Raw genomic sequence first — 20,959 nt, forward strand, 5'->3', positions numbered from 1 at the left:
TGTATCAAAAGGGAAAGGGAAGCAGAAAATAAACCTAAATATCATTTATTATTCTGTCAAGTTCAAAACACTTTCAATGAGATTATCAGTCCAGATAAAGGCAGCAGTTGGCCATTAGTTTAACAAACCTACCATTAGGTTGTCAACATAGGCACAACTTCAAATTGTCTACATTCTGCCTAAATATTGAACGCCAGCAAGTTATTGCAGCAGGGAAGAAAAATGTGCAAGGTCATGAATTATCTTCTTACATCTCAACTCTAAAAGATGTATGTGACATTGCCTGTCTGTCTCCTCTCTCTGTGTTGCTGAAATATCTGTTTGTGCCCACACACATGTATACCCTTGTACTCGGAGACACAGGTCCGCCTGCACTGCCATAGAGCATTCTGGAGAGGAGGACCACTGTCTTGTCTCATCCTCTAGCAATGAAACCAACAGAACAGGGACGTTCATGTAAAATAGGAAACTCAGATTTCACCTGGTCCTCTTACAAAAGTCCTATATTGCCATTGCTGTTTAAGCTGTCAGCTCTCCCCACCCCCGCCCCAACCCTACCATCATCATCTCTAGGAAAAGGTTTGCTGAATGACTCCATGACCGCTGGCAGTCTCAGGGAGCGCTTTCTCATGGGCATATGCTGATCTACCCAGTGAGTTGAGCAGATGGTCTAAGTGTGTTCTTAGCAATCATGCAAAGGCCCATAGAGTAGGCCCTGGGCTCACCTAGGGAAGCCAGCTGCTTGGTCCAGAAGTTAGGCTCCCAAGTGAATCTGATACTCCAAGGGGAGCCAGGGTCTGTGTTGCAATTTGTCTCCAGCAATCGCTGCATCTGAAACACAATCTGACAACAACAATGACCAAAGGTCATTTCTTCGGGCATCTTGTGCCAGAGTGAGAACTCCCTCACCCTCACTCACTGGACAGGCTGAAGGGCCCAGAGTCATGGCTATTTAGCCTGTGCTCCTCCCCAGTGTGCTCCCTCACTTCCTTGCACCTTAGTATCTTCACATTCCTCCCCCTCCCTCTGCCCCTACTGATCCCCTTCCTCTTATTGAGGCTTTTGGAAAGCCTACATTCTTATCTCTTCCAGGCCTCAGATGATTTTAATTCTCCCTCAGGATATCATCTGACAGCACCCTCTCAAGAGTGCTCCCTTCATTCTACCATAATCTCAACTGAAAAGTCCATGGGGGCAGACACTCTCTGAGTTCCCCAGAGCTGTCCTTCCACCCACTTGTAAAACTCCCTTCCATCCTAGTCAACTGCCCTCTTCTTCCCTCATCCTTTTCATCTATCTCTTATTACTAAAACTCTCCTATTTATCTAGGACTTTGGCAAGTATCCAACTACCCTGCTAACATTTAATTAACCAATGTCCTAATCAACATTTTAGCCTCTTACTTCCTTGAGCTCTTTAATGTAAACCACCTTCACTTCTCTTTTCAGTTCAGTCACCAGACCTAGACCATTTTCACCATCTAGAACCATTCTACCTATAAGACCTTAAACTCCAACAACCTACTCCCTGATCACAATAGCTCTTGCTCTTCCTGAGCATGCTCTTCCACCTCATTGATCAAGCCCTGCTCCCTTGGCCCAGCTGGCCATCCTAGTTTTCCATTGCTTTAAGTAACCACATCACTAGTGCCCTAATTCCCTTCCCATCAGTGCCTGCCCTTGCATCAACCCAGCCACCCAAAAGCTATGTTACATGGGGTCGCCTCACTGATCATTATGCTCAGGGCCCCCCCTCAGTCCTTCTTCTGGTCATTTCCTTTCTTGTCAGTTTCCTCTTCCATGGTCCTTGAAAGTGAAAGTGAAGTCGCTCAGTCGTGTCCGACTCTTTGTAACCCCATGGACTGTAGCCTACCAGGTTCCACCATCCATGGGATTTTCCAGGCAAGAATACTGGAGTGGGTTACCATTGCCTTCTCCAGGAGATCTTCCCGACCCAGGGATTGAACCTGGGTCTCCCGCATTGTAGGCAGATGCTTTACCATCTGAGCCAACAGGGAAGTCCTTAATGACTATTTAAAATCTTTACTTCTCTCCTGAATGTCATTTACCCAATGTCTAACCCTCTGATTATCACTGCTTACTTCATAGAGGGTGAAAGCAAATTCCCTCAAACTTGTATCCCTCCTATCTCCAGACTTAACTACATTATACTGACATCTTCCCATCCTTCAATCTCAGAGAAAAGAAGCGCCTCTTGTTTAAAGTCAACCATTTCACTCTAGATCCCACTTCCATCTGCTTTCCCAGTATGCTCCCTCTACCACACATTTCTTCTATCTTCAACTTCTTCTCCCAAATAAACATGTGCAAATGTTTTCCTTATTTTAAAAAAGTATCCCCAACACTGTCTCCTTTTCAAGCTACCTTATTTCTCTGCTTTTCACTAATTCCTCTACTTCCTCACCTCCCATCCTCAATCCCTCATCTAGCTTTTGACCTTTCTACTTTGCTGGAGAGAAAAGCTGCCGGAGTGTCTTTCAAAGTTTATACCAGGGGCCTCCTGATTCTGAGATCTCAAGGTTTCTCTTCACTACTCATCCTCTATCACCTATGTAGCAATGATAACATTGGTCACTTAAAAATTTGAAGCTCTCTGTTAAGTTTTGTGCACCACATTCTCTTATTTCTCTGCTGACTTCTGATGGTTGCTTCTCATCTCCTTCACTCATCTCCTTCCTCTGTGCTGAAAATGAGGGCATTTCCCTGGGTTCCAGATCTGTTATTTTCTTCTTTCTTCACATACTTTTCCAATACCACCCAAATACCAGGGACTCACACATCTTTCTCTCTCTCTCTCTAACCCTGACTTTTCTTCTGACTTCCAGACCCATCTATCAAAACAGATTTGGGACAGCTCCCTTTAGATGCCCTACAGGCCCCTTAGATTCGCAATATCCAAATACAAACCTCATCAACTCTCAAAAGTTCTGCTCCTTTTCCTGGGCATCACCAATCTCTTAAGCCCAACACTTCAATGTCATCCTCCACTCCTCCTTTCCTCTTAGGCCCTATTTAAACCCAACTTCCTAGGGAATGTCCAGCACACTTCTAGTATTAATGTCTGGATCCATGACCTGAGGCAGAACTACAGAATTTCCTAGCTGAGTTGCCTGGAGGAAGGCAGGTCTATTCCAGCACCGGGGTCCTTTGCACTGTGAGGTTTGGTAAAAGATGGTTTTCACTTACTAACCCAAAGTCAGTGATTGAGGAGTTGGAGTTCTTCTTACCAGCTCTTTGCTGAAAAGGAAAGGGATGCTGGTTTTGCTGCAGACAGCCCAGTTAATGAAATTCTGCACGTGCTCAAACTGGCGGTTGAGAACCATGATGCTCTGTAACTGCTGCTCCAGCTTCCGCTTCCTCTCATTAGTGATGCCCTGGGTACAAAGAGAGAAGACAGAGTCCCTGGTCCTATTCTTGGACTGCAAACCACATGCTTGAGAAGTCTAGTGGCCTGTGTGCATTAGTGTAAACACAAATGGAATCAGATGAAACTGCAGCCCTGAGAAGAGGACATGGCTGCTGAGGGACGGAGGGAGGGAGAGAGAAAGGGTAGGTAGATTTTACAGTGCAAATAGGAATAAGCAATAAATGACTGAGGAAATGAATGTCTAGATTTCTTGGGCATAGCTCGTTTCATGACTCGTTCAAGGCCATAAACCTACAAAGTCCAATAAGGCAATTGCCTTACTGCCACAGCATTAATGGGAGTTTGATCTGATTTTCTAAGCCCTTAATGAGCCAACTTCCCAAAATTAGTCAGGACATTTTAAGATACAGGGAGTAGCAGAGAGCTGTGGAAATTGCACATCTGAATTCTAGCTCAGGCATCTCTGAGCCATGAGACATATTTGATATGTGCCTGGTTTCTGCCCCAAGGAGAGTACAGAACCTAACCCTCTGTTCACATATACCTCCAACTCCTCTATGAGCCCATTGGCCTGTTTGTTCAGTTCATTCATCAGAACCATCTTGGCCATTTTGATCTGGTTTTCCACCTTCCTGTGCTGGTGCTTCACCTCAAAAATCCTGCAAACAACAGGAGGAAACACAGCATGGTGAGCCCTTCCCTCCAGGCCTACAACAGCCTACAGACAGCAAACGTAAGAGCCTGCAATGTGGACGCTTTCTACTGAAATCAGGGACCGGCAGGCACCAAATGTAAAGAAATAAGAACCTTCCTCCACCATCCATCCTGCCCTTTGTACAACCCAGCGCACTTGATGTAAGTGGGCCAATGGCCCGAAGTTCAACTCATTTTTCTCTCAACAAACTACAGGTCCATCCCCAGGTCAAGTCAATAGCTCATCAGTTCACACAGCACTAGAGGCAGGACAGAGAGAGTGAACACAGGTATGACTTCATGTAATTTCTTATTTTATTAGAAGGGGGAATACTCTACTAAACAGCGTCATGCAGTGAAAAGAGCCTAGGTAGAGACAGAAAGTAGACTAATGGTTGTCAAGGGCTGGGGATGCTGCAAGGTGAATAGGGAGTGACTGCCAATGTGTATGGGTTTCTTTCTAGGGTGATAAAAATGATATTTTAAAAGTAGACAGTTATAATTATTGTATGACTCTATGAATATACTAAAGACTCACTGAACTGTACATTTTATAAAGGAAATTTTATGGTATAAAAATCATATTTTTTATATCTATATATAAAAATTATATAAAAAATATAAAATTTCCCTTTTAAAATGTACAATTCAATAGGGCTTCCCTGATGGCTCAGTTGGTAAAATATCCACCTGCAATGCAGGGGACTCAGGTTCGATCCTTGGATTGGGAAGATCCCCTGGAGAAGGGGATGGCAACCCACTCCGGTATTCTTGCCTGGAGAATCCCATGGACAGAGAAGCCTGGAGGACTATAGTCCATGGGGTCACAAAGAGGTGGACATGACTGAGTGACTTTCACATCATAATAATGGTTGTACAACTCTATGAATATGCTAAAAAAAAAACCCCACTGAACTGTATGTTTTAAAAGGGCAATTTTATGGTATATAAATTATATCTCAGTAAAACCATTAAAAAAAAAAAAAAAAAGAGGCTTTGAAGCCACGCAGACTTAGCTTCTAAACCCAGCTCAGTCTCTGACTAGCTGTGTGATCTCAGATAAGTCACCTAATCTCTCTGAACCTTACCCTCCTCATCAGTAGAATGGAGATAACCCCTGACTCAAAGAATTGTAAGAACTGCTCAAAATGATGCATGCATGATGCTCAATCCAATGCCTGCCATGTGATCCTCTCTCAGTACCTGCTTATTTCTCTTTCTACACAAAATACTGATGATTTCTTTTCATGTATAGATGTATAAGGAAAACATTAGGAAAGGAGTGATAAAGGATAGACTGCCACTGACTTGTACTCACATAATAAGCAGCCCTCTCTTCTCCAGTATCCACTCTGTGCCCTTGTTCTTAAGCACCTATCTTTGGTCAGTTCATGGTCATGTTCAGAAGGCAGGCACTTTACCCCAGGTTCACTGTGATCATCCTCAACTAGCTCGGCTCCATTCACCAAGAGATGACCCAAAACCCCCTCCCTGGCCCTGAGACCTCTAAGACCAGGACATACGCCTTCTGGGACATATGCCAGTGTCTGCATGTCCACTCCATCCTGGTCCTGGGACCCAGGGTGAGAGGAGGCAGAGCATCTCCAGTGTAGGCAAGGGGCTAGCCAATGCTACCTGTCCTCAATTTGCTTTGCAGATGTCTGTAGACTGGATTTCTTATGTGCCACCTGTGTAGTCACACTTTCCAGAAGCATCCTCTGGTTTTGCAAAACTTCTTCAAGATGTCTGCACCTAGAGGAGGAGGCAGAGAACAAAATGAGGAAGACCAAGTCTTATTCTGAGCATGCCAGCTAAGCAAGAATCCCCACAATGCATTGCCTCAGTCAGGCCCAGGGAGGCTGGGGTTACATCTAGGGAGTCAGAGACTCTTAGCCCTTCAGGGCTTCTCCAGAGAAGCCCCACACAACAGAAGAGAGAAAACCTTCAGCCAGGCCTGGGGACTGAAGGCTGGCTTAAGCAGGGAGAGGATTTCCATGCACTGGGAACCCAGCACTCTCACAGGTAGAGAGTTCAGAGCCCTCCCAAGTCCCCTTGGGCAGCCACCCTGCCCCACCTGTGTTCTTTGTGTTCCACCATGAGGCAGCTATGGCATGTAAGCACATCACAGGTCTCGCAAAACAGCTTGAGAACTTCCTGCGTGTGTAGAGGACAGTACAAGGCGAAGTCTCCAGAACCACCATTCACTCCTGCCAGAGAAGATGGAGAAAGTGGGCACGTCTTGCTCAGGAAGACCTCTTAAGTTAGCTCCACTGAGCACCCTCAGCCTTCTATGGACACAGGGAAGATCCAGAGCTAGAGGGAAGGTGGTGCAAAAGTAACCCTCTCTCTGGGCCAGTGAGGTTCCAGGAACACAATGAGGAAGGTGGGCTTACACTGGCCAGATTTACACAGTTGTCCAGAAATAACACACCATCAAGCCCCAGGCATCTCACCATCTGCTGAGCCTGAGGAAGGTGCCTGCTACTTGCTGCACATGGATCTCCTGCAGAATAGTGAGTCCTTCAGAATTTAACCCACACCTCCTCATTGGCCATGATTCTGTTACGGTGGGGCTGAAACAGCTGCCCAATCCAGACTGAGGCTGAAACCAGCTACCTAGATCAGATCACATGGATCATAAACTTTGGTTCCTGTCTGATGAAGGTAAACTTCATCAGAACTTCAAGGCCACAGTTCAAGGGCCTTGAGAAAAGACTTTGAAGAAAATTGTCACTTAAAACAGATGGTGCTGGACAGATAAATGGACAAACCCTGATCCTGGATGTTGAATTAATCAAGTAACTAAACAGAAGTGGGGTCTGATTTTTCTAAACAGAGGTGAAAGACAGTGAACTCAATTAGCTGCCACAGTAATTCAAGACTTTTCCTCCCCGCACCATCTCACTCACAGTCACCTACTCCCCACACACCACCTGCCCCAGCCTGGCAACAGGGAGAGCCTGGAGTGAAGGCACACTGTGCTGTGACTCTGGAGGAAACAGCTTTTCTTTCGGAAAGGCTCAGAGACCACCCCTTCTCTCACCCCCAGCAGGGAAACAAGGGCAGAGAGCTCTTCTCCAGAGATTTTGTGGTTTGGTACTACTTACGGGGCAGGGTGTAGGGGGCAGGGTGTGTGAGCTAGTGGAGGGGAGGGAGTGATACCTGGAGATCCCTTCTGGGTCCGGGAAAAGAGCGGGCCCCCAGGGGCCGGGCCATGCCGGTGCTCCTCCGTGCAGGAGCTGCAAAGCCAGCGGTTGCAGTAGGTACAGAGGATGTGAGCTGCCCTCTTCTCCTTGCACTCTGAGCAGTTCTAGGAGTAGACAGTTCTGGAGTTACTGACAGCATCTTCATCATTTGGACCTGCTTTTATGAGTGGTAAACACGCTAGGAACTGGGGAGCCACAGAGCTGTTCCTCCACTATTTTGGAGTGTAGTCCATTCTGGAGAGCTGCCTGGGAGGGACACGTGGGGGTGCATGAGGGAAAGCATGTGACTAAGAGCAGTGACCTCAAGGCCTATTCACACAAATCCTGTGTTGCAGCTGAGGATATGCAGATAAATAAGGCAAGGTTCGGCTCTCAAGGTACACAGCCTGGACAGTGTGGCAAACACTCAGTGGGTTATGCTGTGATGAAAGGATGTACCAAGTGCTAAGGAAGCAAAGCGAGGTTTCCAGGAGTTCCATCTAGGAGAGGCTAGGAAAGGCCCTCCATAAAGAGGTGACATTTGAATTGGATACTGAATGATAAGTAGAAGTTCACCAGGCAGACAAGGGAGGAAAATGTAAAGCACAGGCAAAAGCAAAAATTTCAACATGCTGCAGAGAAGAAGAAACTGTAGCTGTATGAGTGCACAAAAAGATGATCATAAATAGCCAGGAAAGAGTACGACAGACCAACTCTCAGAGCTGTGTTTCCACTACTGGGGTTTGCCAGGACCAAGAATCTCTGGCCTTCTCCTGGTACAAATGTTCATTCATTTGGTCAGAAAATATCATGGAGGGCTGATATGAGAGATGAAAAGAAGATTTCTGAAAAATTAGCCTGTCTGCACTGAATAATACAGGCCACCAAACTGATGTGGATTCTGACAGCTTTGTCCTCACCCTGGGATCTGACAAACCCACAGAAAGAAAAAGAAAAGAGGAGAAATGTAGGTTTTACTAACTAACCTATTAATTCCTTGAGGGTAGATACATGGGTCTCTGTCTCCCTAGTACTCAGAACAGGCCCTGGCATATATGTCAGACATTCAGTAAGAATGTAATACAGGAGCAAGTAAGTAAGATGGCAAATGAATAAAATGCAGTGGCAAGGATACCCCAGTGGAGAAAGAATGAGAAAGGATACTAGTCAGTGAGTGGTGTGAAATTTCAGAAACTCAGGGAAAAGGTATTAGTTGTTAAATACAAGCAAAACTCGGAGAAGGCAATGGCACCCCACTCCAGTACTCTTGCCTGGAAACTCCCATGGACGGAGGAGCCTGGTAGGCTGCAGTCCATGGGGTCGCTAGAGTCAGACCTGACTGAGCGACTTCACTTTCACTTCTCACTTTCATGCATTGGAAAAGGAAATGGCAACCCACTCTGGTGTTCTTGCCTGGAGAATCCCAGGGACAGGGGAGCCTGGTGGGCTGCCGTCTATGGGGTTGCACAGAGTCGGACACGACTGAAGCGACTTAGCAGCAGCAGCAGCACAAGCAAAACTGATGAACCTATCTAACCCAGGCTGGTGAATGAGTTTTAGCTTGAGTATTGGGAGGGTGGAGGGAATAAAAGCTTAGTGGTCATAATTTCCAGTAAAAGCTATAAGAGAGAAAAAAACACACTCATTTTGCTTCCCCAACTGAAACATTTTGATTCTCTTCTGGATAGAAGGATGGATGGATGGATGGATGATTAGGTAAACTGGTGGAAGGGTAACAAGTAAGATAGAGTGATGGGTGGACAGACAGACTTATGGACAGGGTCACACAGATTTCTGAAAAGGATTAGCTGCTTCTTTGCTTGTCCTGACTTACCCTCACCATCTTGGATTGCCCAGAAGAAAAGCACTGCAGCAGAAAATGTTCAGTTACATCCCTGGTAATGTATATTCACTCACACCCAGGACAGGAGATGAGCTCTGGGAGAAGAGGGCAAAGACAGCACAGTCAGGGCAACATAGCAGGTTATACATAAGACCTAGACACAAGGCTTTCTAATACACAACACCCAGGTATGTACCAAAACCATCTGTGCCCAAATGAAGTATGTTTGATGCCATAGCCTGCACTTACCATCAGGGTACTCTGGACATGAGCAACCTATTAGAGGCCTGCCCTACAGACCTCCCCACATCCTCAACTTTGCCTGATCCTACATCTCTTTCCTTCCTATAAAACAGAGGCCCAACCCTGCTCCCGTTGTGATAATCAGGTGCCTTCCCGCTGCTCCCACCCTTCATTTCACAGCCCTGAGAGCCCAGTTCCCACTACTGGCTAAGTTCAAAGGGGTCAGTTTAGCCCAGGGCAAAGCTCCAGCCATTTATACTACTGTGTAGGAGAATTTCTTTAGAGATTTCAAAGCTAGAGCTTTCAGAAAGTTCTAGCCAGAGAAAGGCAAGGACTGCCTGCCTGCTCATCTAGGAGATACTCTTCTCTTGTAACAACCAAGACTAACTGGTCTGCCCCTGGGGCTCAAAGAGGTTTTGCTGCGCCTTCTCCACACAGTCCATGCTGGGTGTACTTTCACCCCTGAACATGAACATCTTGTCCTACCTCCCTCTCTCCAGAGAAATGCAGCAGTCTCCAACACATTCGTCAGCGTTCCTGAACTATATAAGCAGTGTGACACTGCCACCCTGAAGACTGCAGTACTTCAGGTCCACTCCGTAAGTACTTGGCCCACTGAGGGCAAGGAGACGAGCTCCTGAGGGCCAGGTGCCTGTGCCCAGGGATGAGGACAACCTGTGGCTTGGTTGTGATGTAGGGGCTGGCTCTGCCAGTGATGTAGCAATAACACCACGGTCTTCTCTGTTTCATATCACCAAAATGACACAATGGCAGTTGCTCTAGAGTTGCAGGCAGACAAACAAGTCCAAACACCAGGTTTACCACCCAATGACCTTGGTTGGGCAAGTCACTTAATCTCACTTAACTCCTCAGTACACCAGTTTCCTTCATATGCAAAATAGAAAGGGAAAACAAGAGTTGCTGGGAGGACTGAACTAAACAATACTTGAGAATTCACATAATCCTCCATGAATGCTAACTTTGAATTCAGAAGATTTCTCATATCCCATTTATTGGAAGACAATAACCTTAATTATCAACTCTCCCATGTGATGAAAGTCAGATAGTCTGAGAGACTGAAAAAGTGGCCATAAATTCTTCCCCTCCTTGTGTCCATGCCCTTGCAATCCTATCCATTAAAAGTAGAGTCTTCAAAAAAAACTAGTCTATTCTCTCTCCTTTGAAGCTAGGCTGCCCTCATGACCCGCTTTGGCCATCAGAATGCAGCAAAAAGGATACTGAATAAGTTCGAAGCCTAGACCTCAAGTGGCTTTATATGATTCTGCTCTCCGTCTCAGAACGCGAATACTGCCACACGAAAAACAACAGGTTAGATAGCTGGGAGATAAGAAACCATGTGCAGTGAGGCCTTAGTTGTCTCAGGTAAGCCACCTGAAGCCAAAACAAGCCAGGGAGCCCCAACACACCCACCAACTGTGCACAGCAGAGATTAGCAGGCCCAGCGCAGCCCAGCAGAACCACCCAGAGTATGCCAGCCCAAACTCTCAGCCTGCAGAATCATAAATAAAGCTTGGTTATTGTTTTAACCGCTAAGATTTGGAGTGGCTTTCGATGCAGCAAAAGGTAACTGATATATCCCGGAAAAATCAAATCTACAAAATCATGCAAAGCAATAGTTTACTACTGCTCTTCTCCTCACCTACCACTCCTCCCTGCCAAAAAAAAAACCCCTCCCCTAGCCTCCGCAGAGCCACGGACTTAATGACAGAGCTGGATCTGCAATCTCCTGGATACTTTTCTGCCCGTCAACAGACGTGAAAAGGATGTTTTGCACAGGGAGCATCATCCAGGGGCATCATGCAACTGTCCCTCCCTTCCACTTGGCTGGTCAGGGAAGACCCTCCTCATTTCCCCCCAGGTCAGAAATGCTGTTCTAATTGTTGAAAATAATTTCCATAAGGCTTCCAACTCCCTGGTAGCAGATGCTCAAACATTAGTCATAGTAACACAGTCTCATTAGCATGATGAGAAAAAGAGAAATAACTGAATAGATCAGACAAGGCCTCATCACATCCTGTACCTCCCATGGCCCCAAAGGCCAAAATCCTTAGCTTGTGGCTCAAGGCCCTTTCCACACTGGCTTCAACTCTTTCTAGTCTCATCTCTAGCTTCACCTGCCACACATCCTATGTCCTTGCCATGCCAAATACCTCTGCTATCCCCTAAATGCACCAAATCTTTGCATAACTCTTGTGTTTGTGAAAGTGTTTGTTTCCTCTCCCTAAAATACTCTTCCTTGCTACCCCACTCCTATTCAGATAAACTCCTTCCTATTCATCCTTCCAAACTGGTTTGAATGTTCTAGCTTTGAGAAGCAAGGTTGATTTCCCTTAGGAAGAATTAATTATTCCCTCTTCAGGGTTCCCACAGTACCCTGAACATCCTTCTAATATAACATATATCACATTGCATTTTAACTATCTGTTCATATGTCTACATACAAAAATAATCCACAATTGACACTAAAAAATATTGCATGATTTTTAGCATATTCAACAATTATGTTTCTTTCCAGTTTGAGTATTCCATGTGTATTCCTTGCACTCGCAGCCAATGAAAGTAGAAAAAAGCCATCTGGAAGTTTTCTGGGTGGTGGAAAAAACCAGCCCAGGAAAATAAAGGAATCAGGTCTGATTCAGAGCAGAGGTGTCAGCCCTAGGAAAGGCTGTGAATTGGGAGATGTAGGTTCCAGGTTCAAGACTGTCACTAACTGTGCAACCTGAAATCAGTGACCCCTTTTCTCTGAATCACACTTTCTACATCCTTAAGTGAGAGAAATGGGACTAGCAGGGAAGTACGGATTACCAGGCTTCCCTGGTAGATCAGACAGTAAAGAATCTGCCTGCAATGCAGGAGACCTGGGTTCGATCCCTGGATCGGGAAGAGCCCTCTGGAGAAGAGAATGGCAACCCACTCCAGTATTCTTGCCTGGAGAATCTCATAGTCAGAGTAGCCTGATGGGCCACAATCCATAGAAGCACAAAGAGTCAGACACAACTGAGTGTGACTAACACACACACGCACACAGATTTCTCAACCCTCCTCCTCTGCAACTACGCTTCAGAAATAAATTCCCCTGGGCAAGATGGGAAGAGACAGACCACCCTTGCCAGCAAGTCAGGGACAGGCTTGTGGCTGAGGGAGGCCTGGACCGAAGAGCTGCTCCCGTCTGAAGAGGGGCTGCTGCAGCTGATAGCAGAGCTGGAGAACCGCAGCAGCAGCAGCACCCAGGTTCCAGGATAGCTGTAGGGCCCAGAGTAGACATGGAGGACATGGGCTCTCTTTGTGTCATAACTTTTGCCCAGAAATTCTTATCATCCCTGAGGAGGTCCGTAACCTTCCTAAGCCCCATCAAGCTGTGTCAACCTTGAGCTTTTTTGTTTTTTAAAGATTCCCCATTTTTCAATGAGAATACCAAAACAAAGTTCTTTTTTTGACAACCGGAATACATGAACTCCTAGAGCTGTGCATATATATAAAATGACCAAATATCAACTTATAATATTTAACATTTAGTTTTAATACAGTTTATAATATTTAATTTAGTTATTTAAATCACAAATTACATAAAATATTTAGATATATTGCTTTCATTTTTCTACTTGAATTTTTCAAGCGACAGCATTGAGCTTTTATTTCATACAGAGGAACATCCGTTCTGAGAAATGGAGGACCAGGGCCCAAAAGCCACACAACCATCCCCAAAGGAGGTGACGCTTCTGCTTCCAGAGTGAGTGAAGAACTCACAGGTACCAGAGGTCTTCTGAAAACTGAGGCTGTTCAGTCCCTCTGTCACAAGCGTGAGCACTTCTGGGCTCTGGGAGGGTAAAGCATATTATTCTTTTACCACCACTCCCTATATTAGGCACTTTACAGGTTTATTTAACTGTCAATCCACCACACAGAGGTAGGCATTATCCCCATTTCAGAGTTGGATAGACTGAGGCTTCAAGAAGTTGTCACCTACAGAAGATCACAGAAAGTAGGGGCAGAACTAGAACTGGAACCCAAGTCTGTCCACCTCTAAAACTCACCCCTGCCCATGTCGCTATATTCCTCTCTAATTCAAGTGTTTGGAGAAGGAAATGGCAATCCAACCCAGTATTCCTGCCTACAGAATGCCATGGACAGAATTCCATGGACAGAAAGCGACTACACTTTCACTTTTCACTGTCAACTCAAGTGTAAACAAGGGAATTTTAATTTTTTAAATTAACCAAAAAATTTGATTATAAGTAAAATATTCCATAATAATGATCAAACTCTAAAGATGATCTGGACGCAGCTTTGAATTTGAAATCCAGGAAGAGCTGGGAGACAGCCCCAGCGATGCTTATAGTTTTAATAAATATGATATTTGAGAAAAGGCAAATGAAACAGAGTTTTTCTGCCTAGAAAAATAAATCTAGGAGCAGTTTCATTCTGTAGAAGAGTGGTTCTCAAGCTCTGTTACGTATTTGAATCATATGAGGCACTTTTAAACATCCTGATGTCAGTCCACAGCCCATGTCAATTAAATCAGTTTCAGGAGATGGGAGCCAGGCAGCAGTATTTTTTTAAATTCCCCAGGAACTTTACAGGTTGATTACAATGTACAAATTTGAGGACCACTGCCATAGAGTGAGTATCCCTTCCCACTGTGGCTGAGCCTGATAGATCGGCCCCTGTATCTCAGCAGCTGAGAAAGACAGGCTCACCAGTCTTAAAGAGGCTCCAACAAGTTAAGAAAGATTCTGAGTGCAGTTGTTATGTATTTCCCCTCTGGCAGAGAAGAGAAAAGGGCAGATGCCCAACAGACAGAAGGGTATCCTGACCCCAGGTCCCTGGAGGACACAACTTGCCTCCCCTAAATCCCAGCTTCACAGAAAGACCCATCAGCAGACTTAGGGTGCAGCCTGAGATCTGGCACTACAACCACTGCTGCTGCCTAGAGAGCACGACAAGCCCAGAACTTAGCGAGGTAGCAAGGAAGGTGGGCCAAGAGTGGGTAGTCTACCTCAGATATGAAGGGCAGTGCCAAGGCAACCTGGGCATGGGGCCGGGATGGGAGAGAATTCCCAAAGAGGTCTCAGAAAACTAGCACTGGGTCAGCCCGGCCCAACAGGCACGTGCACATAAGCCTGAGCTCAGTGCTAAGCAACCCTCTGAGGGTTAAAAAAGCCCGTCATTCTAAAGCTCTTGGCCAGGGCTCCCTGAAACTTTGCAGCTGGGACCCACGCTCTGACTCCAACAGAGCAGTGGCATCGTCTGGAGAAGACTGATGCTCTACTGCCAGCTCTCACCTGTAGAACCAAAGTTGCACAAACCTAGCTTCCAGACCTAGCTTTTTCCACTGTTCACCTAATCAATTCCCTCACCATAAAGATGGTGACACAGAGGCCCAGAGAGAGGGAGGGACATAGCTAAAAAACACCACAGGTCCCTGTAAACCATAGACGGTACCCTGAACCATTGAGTGGTCCCTGATTACATCTGCAGCCACAAGTAAGACATTCTACCTCTCTATACCTCTACCACATGTTATACAAGGAAGAAAAAACTCTCCAGTTGTATCCTCTGGCAGGCTGGCCCTCCTCACTAACCATTCCTGCTCTCCCAACCAAGGCAGCCCCAGGGTACTGGGCATCAGCTAAGGCCCCCACCACATGAGCCCCCCAAAGCCTTCCTCTAGCCCAAAGCTCAGAACAGCAGCATCACCTTTAAGAAACATGTTGCACCCACTCCCCAGATGCCCCCTCCCTGCTAGAAAGACAGATTTCGATCCTAAGGTGATTCTTCTCCTGCCCCTGGCTGCCAGCAGGCTTACCTGTGGCGCCTGCTGCCCTGTGACTACAGCAACACCTGGGGGAGAAGTCAGAAGAGCGACAGGTGAGCCCACCACAGGTCCCAAAGGATGGTGCTTACCAAGTGCCCAGGAACACCCACCCTGCACGCTGCAGCCAGCTGGGCTACAGGGCCTAAGCCTCGGGGAGCTGGGTACTGGGTGGGGAAAAGGGAGCAGCCTGAGTCCTTTCCTCCTTTCCCTGATGCATCCTCAGCCAGGGCTGCGTTTCTCCAGCTCACCTGAGACGCTTCTGCAAGAAAGGGCTTGGTTGACTCCTCCTGTTCCTGTTTATCTCGAAGGCTCTGCAGTATTTTTCCCAAACTGAACAGCGAGAGGGAGACCTCAGAGAGGCGACTCTCTTCCTAGCTGCATCTCCTTCCTAATCCTCTGGGTGCCTTGGAACAGAAGCTCAGAAGGAAGAAAACGAGATTTTCAACTTTCAGGAACTAGCTCTGTCGCCCTCTGCATAGCTCAGGAGGCCATCACTCCCAGCCTTTTAGGACTCGATCCAAAAATCCTTCAGCCCTCCATGTTCCCCAAAATGACAGTGCTCATGTGTGGCTGGAACCTGCCCCGATCCGGCAGCTCATTTAAATAGAGCTCATCACAACAACAGTGTTGGTGGAGAAGTGAGTAGCTGCAGGGCCCTGGGGACCCCCTGTTTATACGTAGGAAGAATGATGCAATCTGGGTATCAAAATAGCAATCCAGAATGGAATAACAGGCTCACGCAGCAGCGGTGCCGGCACAGCCAGAGCTCAAGTTGACACACTCTGTCAGCCCCACACTACTGCAGCACGCAGATGCCAGGCACACACTCTCACCGCGGCATTCTAAAAATCAGCAGGAGCCCAAGATAGCCCTCCATGCCCCCGGCACAGAAGGAGGGTGGGGGTGAGGGGGCTTCGACAGACATTAAAATCTGTCTCCTACACACTCACCTGCTCCTGCCACTTCACCTGAAGTCCTTAGCCTGTGACGTCACAGTCAGTTGCCATAGTGACCAAATGTCCGTCACAGCAGAGGATTAGGACTTCAGATGGAGAAGACACACATTTGCAGCGCACAAAGGTCCTGAGAGGTGTCCCTGGCAGCCAACCCTCCCCCTCCCCCCAGGGAGATACAGTCACACACAAGCTGGGAGAGAAACAGAGAGGAAAAACAGGGTCAAGTTAGAGGGAAGATATGAGGATGGGTCAAGACTACGAGTCCGGGATAATTGCAAAATCCCAGAGTACAGGAAAATTTTCAAGAGCACAGAGGGAAAGTGACAGGAATGAGCTTGGAAAGACTGGCAGGAGAGTATGCTCCTGAAGAGTCCTGCCTGCTGAGCCAAGGAGCCTTTATCCTAAAAGCAGAGGCCACCCAAAAAGGTTCTGAAGACTGACAGACTGGGCTTATGACTGCCTTGATGGACTAGGGCTTCCCTGATGGCTCTGCCTGCAATGCGGGAGACCCGGGTTCGATTCCTGGATGGGGAAGATCCCCTGGAGAAGGTAATGGCTACCCACTCCAGTATTTTTCCTGGAGAATCCCGTGAACAGAGGAGGCTGGTGGGTCACAGTCCATGGGGTTGCAAAGAGTCAGACATGACTGAGTAACTAACACTGATGGACTGGAGAGGGGAGTGGGGAGTAGGGAAGAGGTTTAATGGGAGCCTAAATGAGGACAGAAATGGAAAGAAAGGGACAGAAGAGTTGTTTTGAAGAGAACCAATAGCACAAGACCAAAGTGGGATGATGAGCAGAATGGTGGTGTGTGTGACAGAAAACATGGACAGGCAGCCATGAACAGACAAAGGCAGCAGCAGGAGGAAGAAGGACCTGTATTTTACTTCCTCTGGCATCCATAGCCTCTTAAAAAGATCAGGCCTCATTCTGCCTCACTGGACCAATGATTTACAAATCTGGAGGGTTTATTAGAAACCCCCTATGGACCAAACCCAAATCTGGGTGTGGGTACGGGACCAGGAATCAATATTTTTAGCAAGTTTCCAAAATAATTCTTAGGCATCCAGATCAGATACATATATATAGATAGATAGATAGATATCTGTATCTATATCTCCCAGGTGGCGCTAGTGGTAAAGGACCTGTCTGCCAATGCAGAAGACATAAGGAACGACAAGGGTTTGATCCCTGGGTCGGGAAGATCCCTGGGTCGGGAAGATCCCTTGGAGAAGGGCATGGCAACCGACTTCAGTATTCTTACCTGGAGAATCCCATGGACAGAAGAGCTTGGTAGCCTATAGTCCAAAGGGCCACAAAGAGTCCGACATAACTGAAGCAACTTAGCACACACATCCAGACCAGCACTGGTTCAGGGGACCAGAAATACTGAACCCGTTGCCTGGACAACTACAGTAGCCTCCTAGCAGGTCTTTCTATATCCAGCCTTGTTTCCTCTAATCATTCTTCTCAGTAAGCCTGAATGATTTTTCAAAAATACAGATTTGATTATATTCCACTGACCCCAAATCTTCAATGTCTCCGTACTGTCTACCGAATAGCCTAAATTGGTTAAGATCCTTTTGTTTGGAAAGGAAATTTGGCCCTAAATTTCCTTTCCAAACAGAGTTCCTACTTCTCTCCTTCAAGTAATCCTATATATGTGCCAAACTCCCTTCTGCTCCTCCTGCTCTCCCCTCCCTGCACCTCATCCTAACATAGTGTTAGCATGTTGCCTGTGATTCCCTTCCATATCTTTTGGCCCTGTCTGGCTCCTATGCTGCTGCTGCTGCTGCTAAGTCGCTTCACTCATGCCCAACTCTGTGCGACCCCATAGACGGCAGCCCACCAGGCTCCCCCGTCCCTGGGATTCTCCAGGCAAGAACACTGGAGTGGGTGGCCATTTCCTTCTCCAAGGTATGAAAGTGAAAAGTGAAAGTGAAGTCGCTCAGTCGTGTCCCACTCTTAGTGACCCCATGGACTGCAGCCTACCAGGCTCCTCTGTCCATGGGATTTTTCAGGCAAGAGTACTGGAGTGGGGTGCCATTGCTTTCTCCAGCTCCTATGCAGCTATTTCTATTTGATGCCACCCACAGGTTCAAATTCACCCAATTTCCCCAAGCAGAGCCTAAAACAAGGGTCAGAAAACTAATTCATCTGTTTTTGTAAATAAACTTTTATTAGAACACAGTCATGCCCATTTATTTTTATATTGTCTATGACTGCTTTTGTGCTGCAGTGACAGAGTTGAGTAGTTGTAACAGAGCCTCTATGATGTGCAAAGCCCCAAATTATGTCCTGTCTATACAGAAAAGGTTTGCTGATCCCTGACCTAAAGCAACAGCTACCATGTTTCAGTCTCACCCTTTGGGGTTCAATTCCCATAATGGGGAACCTACTTATTCCAAAGCCAACTGCCATCCCTGTGTGCTCTAGTTCTGCTGGGTCACATTTCAGCTAGATCTTCAGTTTGGGGGCTTCTGTGTTGGCTCAGATGGTAAAGAATCTGCCTGCAATGCAGGACACTGGGGTTCAATCCCTGGGTCAGGAAGATCCCCTGGAGAAGGAAATGGCTACCCACTCCAGTATTCTTGCCTGGAGAATCCATGGACAGAGGAGCCTGGCGGGCTACAGTCTTCTGGGGCCGCAGATAGATGGAGATGACTAAGCTAGCACTTTCACTTTGGGAGGATGTAACTTAACAAGGAAAGGGCATTTCAGAAGAGGGGGCACTATAAACAGAGGATAACAGATGATAAAGTGTGAGGCCCTGTGGGGAATGAATGCAAAGCCCATGCAGAAGAATGACAGATGAGGCTTTTTGAATAAAATTAGTGCGGGGTCAGATAGGGAAGAGCCTTAAAGGCCATGGCTAAGCTTCTGTTCTGGACTACAAGCAGTTAAGAGCCCTGTAGGTACTAGAAATAGGTACTAGAAACTCAGGCCCAGGATAGGAGAGAGTGGTCAGAGTCGAAGCCAGAGGATTTGGGAGCATAACCCACGGAGGCACTACGTGAAATAAGGTCAGGCAGGGGGATCCAGGGACTGTGAATCAGAGCTAGGTAGCAGATCTGAGCCAAGAGTCAGAACCTGCGTGTAAGAGCTAGGTGACAGATACAGGCTGGAGATGGATGAGCACACGCTCCTAGGAACTGCCTGACTGTGAAATAAGGTTTTTGTGTCAAGAAAATACCCGTAGCAGAATGCAGAAAGTACGGGTATGATGAAACTGAGCTCATCTCACCGAGTGGCACCTCTATCTCTTTTCACTCCCTATCTCAAGAGTCAATCCAGGAACTGATGCACGAACACACTCTATGCAAGGCCACTGTCCCAATTTCCAACTGGGCCTGGACTGAGGAATGGTGGGGGAACCAAGGGCAGCACCCTACTCTAGGTCTGTGGTTCCTACTGTCCCTCAAGCCCAGACAAGCCCTAGATTGACAGTCAAGGGAGCTACCTGAATTTTTTTTCTTTGCTCTGTAAGTGACCGATTATGTGACAGCAGAATTCTAGAACTTTCTGGAATTCTGATGTCCCATGTACTCAATGAGGGGTTAGAGATACACTCTTATAGGTCTTTCCTGCTCTCCAGCCATCACAGCAGTCAACAATGACTGGTCTCTCTTAAATGAGAGAGTTCCAGCAGACAAGAGGCCTCTCCAAGACCCTGTCCATCAATCACATCTACCTTGAACTCCTTCTCTAGCTATAGCCTTCCAAGTAGTCCTGGCAGCAGAAATACATCCCCCAAAACACAGCCTGCCTCCTTCCTGTCACCAGGGGAATCGCTCTCCCAGTAACGGTACTGTTCTGAGGTACCAGTGCTACTCCCAGGGCCCTAGAGAGCCAATTAATGTGAGGAAAACTGTTCATGAACTAAAAAAAACTATCCTGCTGATAGGGCTCCAGCACTCCGGGTTCTGCACCTGCTGCACACGCGGCTCAGCAGCCTGCCTTCCACCTGGGAAGCTTGGGTCACTGCCCACACGAGACCCCACAACGGTTGCACACACTGTTCATCACCTGGAGTGAGCAAGCAGCAGTCATCTCACCTGCCAAGCTTCTGTTGCTGAGACCTCACCCCTCCCCTGACTCCCACCTCCCACTCTCACCCCAGGCCATTAGAGCCCCTCCAGCTCATTAAGATAAGTACCATTTCCCTCTCTGACTCTGAGGTTGTAGCATCTTGCATCAGGTCCCTCTCTTTGCATCTTCCCAAAGCCCCAAGGCCTGCCCATGAAGGGACAGAGCTTGCTCCCCCTTTCAGCATTTGCAGTTTTCAGGGGGTATGCTGTTACCTGTCACTAGCTTCAGGAAGCAGGAGGCTGTGGTGATTATTTGGTGTTCCTAGAGCTCTTCAAGTCCAGTCCCAGAGAATACCCAGGATCACCCAGTCAATTAGTGTCTAGACCAAGCTACAGGGCCCATGACTTCCAGACCAGGGTCTCTGTCCCTACCTAGACTGCATCTACCACATTGATACTGGGAAAAGTAAGATACCAAACAAGGAGAGACTGGAATCTAGACCTCAGAATCAAGGTCTCACATCTAGAATTTGTCTTTTATTAGATTTGAAGAGAAAGATTAATGTTCCTTTTACTTACACTGGGAAGGAAATATACACTTAATAGCCTTCCTCTCCTAAAATAACAAATATAATCATAAGTGTGTGTGTGTGTGTGTGTGGGTGCACACACACGTTAGTCACTCAGTTGTATCTGACTCTTTGTGGCCCCATAGACTGTAGCCCACCAGCCTCCTCTGTCCATGGGGATTCTCCAGGCAAGAATCCTGAAGTGGATTGCCATCCTCC

At 46.9% G+C, this 20,959-nt stretch overlaps 1 protein-coding gene across 1 annotated transcript in view; it reads right to left on the bottom strand.

Annotated features, from left to right (window-relative positions):
- Positions 1-20,959, bottom strand: part of TRIM66 (tripartite motif containing 66) — a 50,724-nt gene that overhangs the window by 23,067 nt on the left and 6,698 nt on the right. The window contains 9 exon segments of the mRNA XM_010829374.1: positions 726-843; positions 3,248-3,394; positions 3,932-4,046; positions 5,716-5,832; positions 6,155-6,287; positions 7,243-7,390; positions 9,100-9,203; positions 12,525-12,615; positions 15,436-15,517. Coding sequence (XP_010827676.1) covers positions 726-843; positions 3,248-3,394; positions 3,932-4,046; positions 5,716-5,832; positions 6,155-6,287; positions 7,243-7,390; positions 9,100-9,203; positions 12,525-12,615; positions 15,436-15,517 — 1,055 coding nt within the window.

Source organism: Bison bison, unplaced genomic scaffold, assembly GCF_000754665.1.
Source record: "Bison bison bison isolate TAMUID 2011002044 unplaced genomic scaffold, Bison_UMD1.0 scf7180017864503, whole genome shotgun sequence".
Lineage (NCBI taxonomy): Eukaryota > Metazoa > Chordata > Mammalia > Artiodactyla > Bovidae > Bison > Bison bison.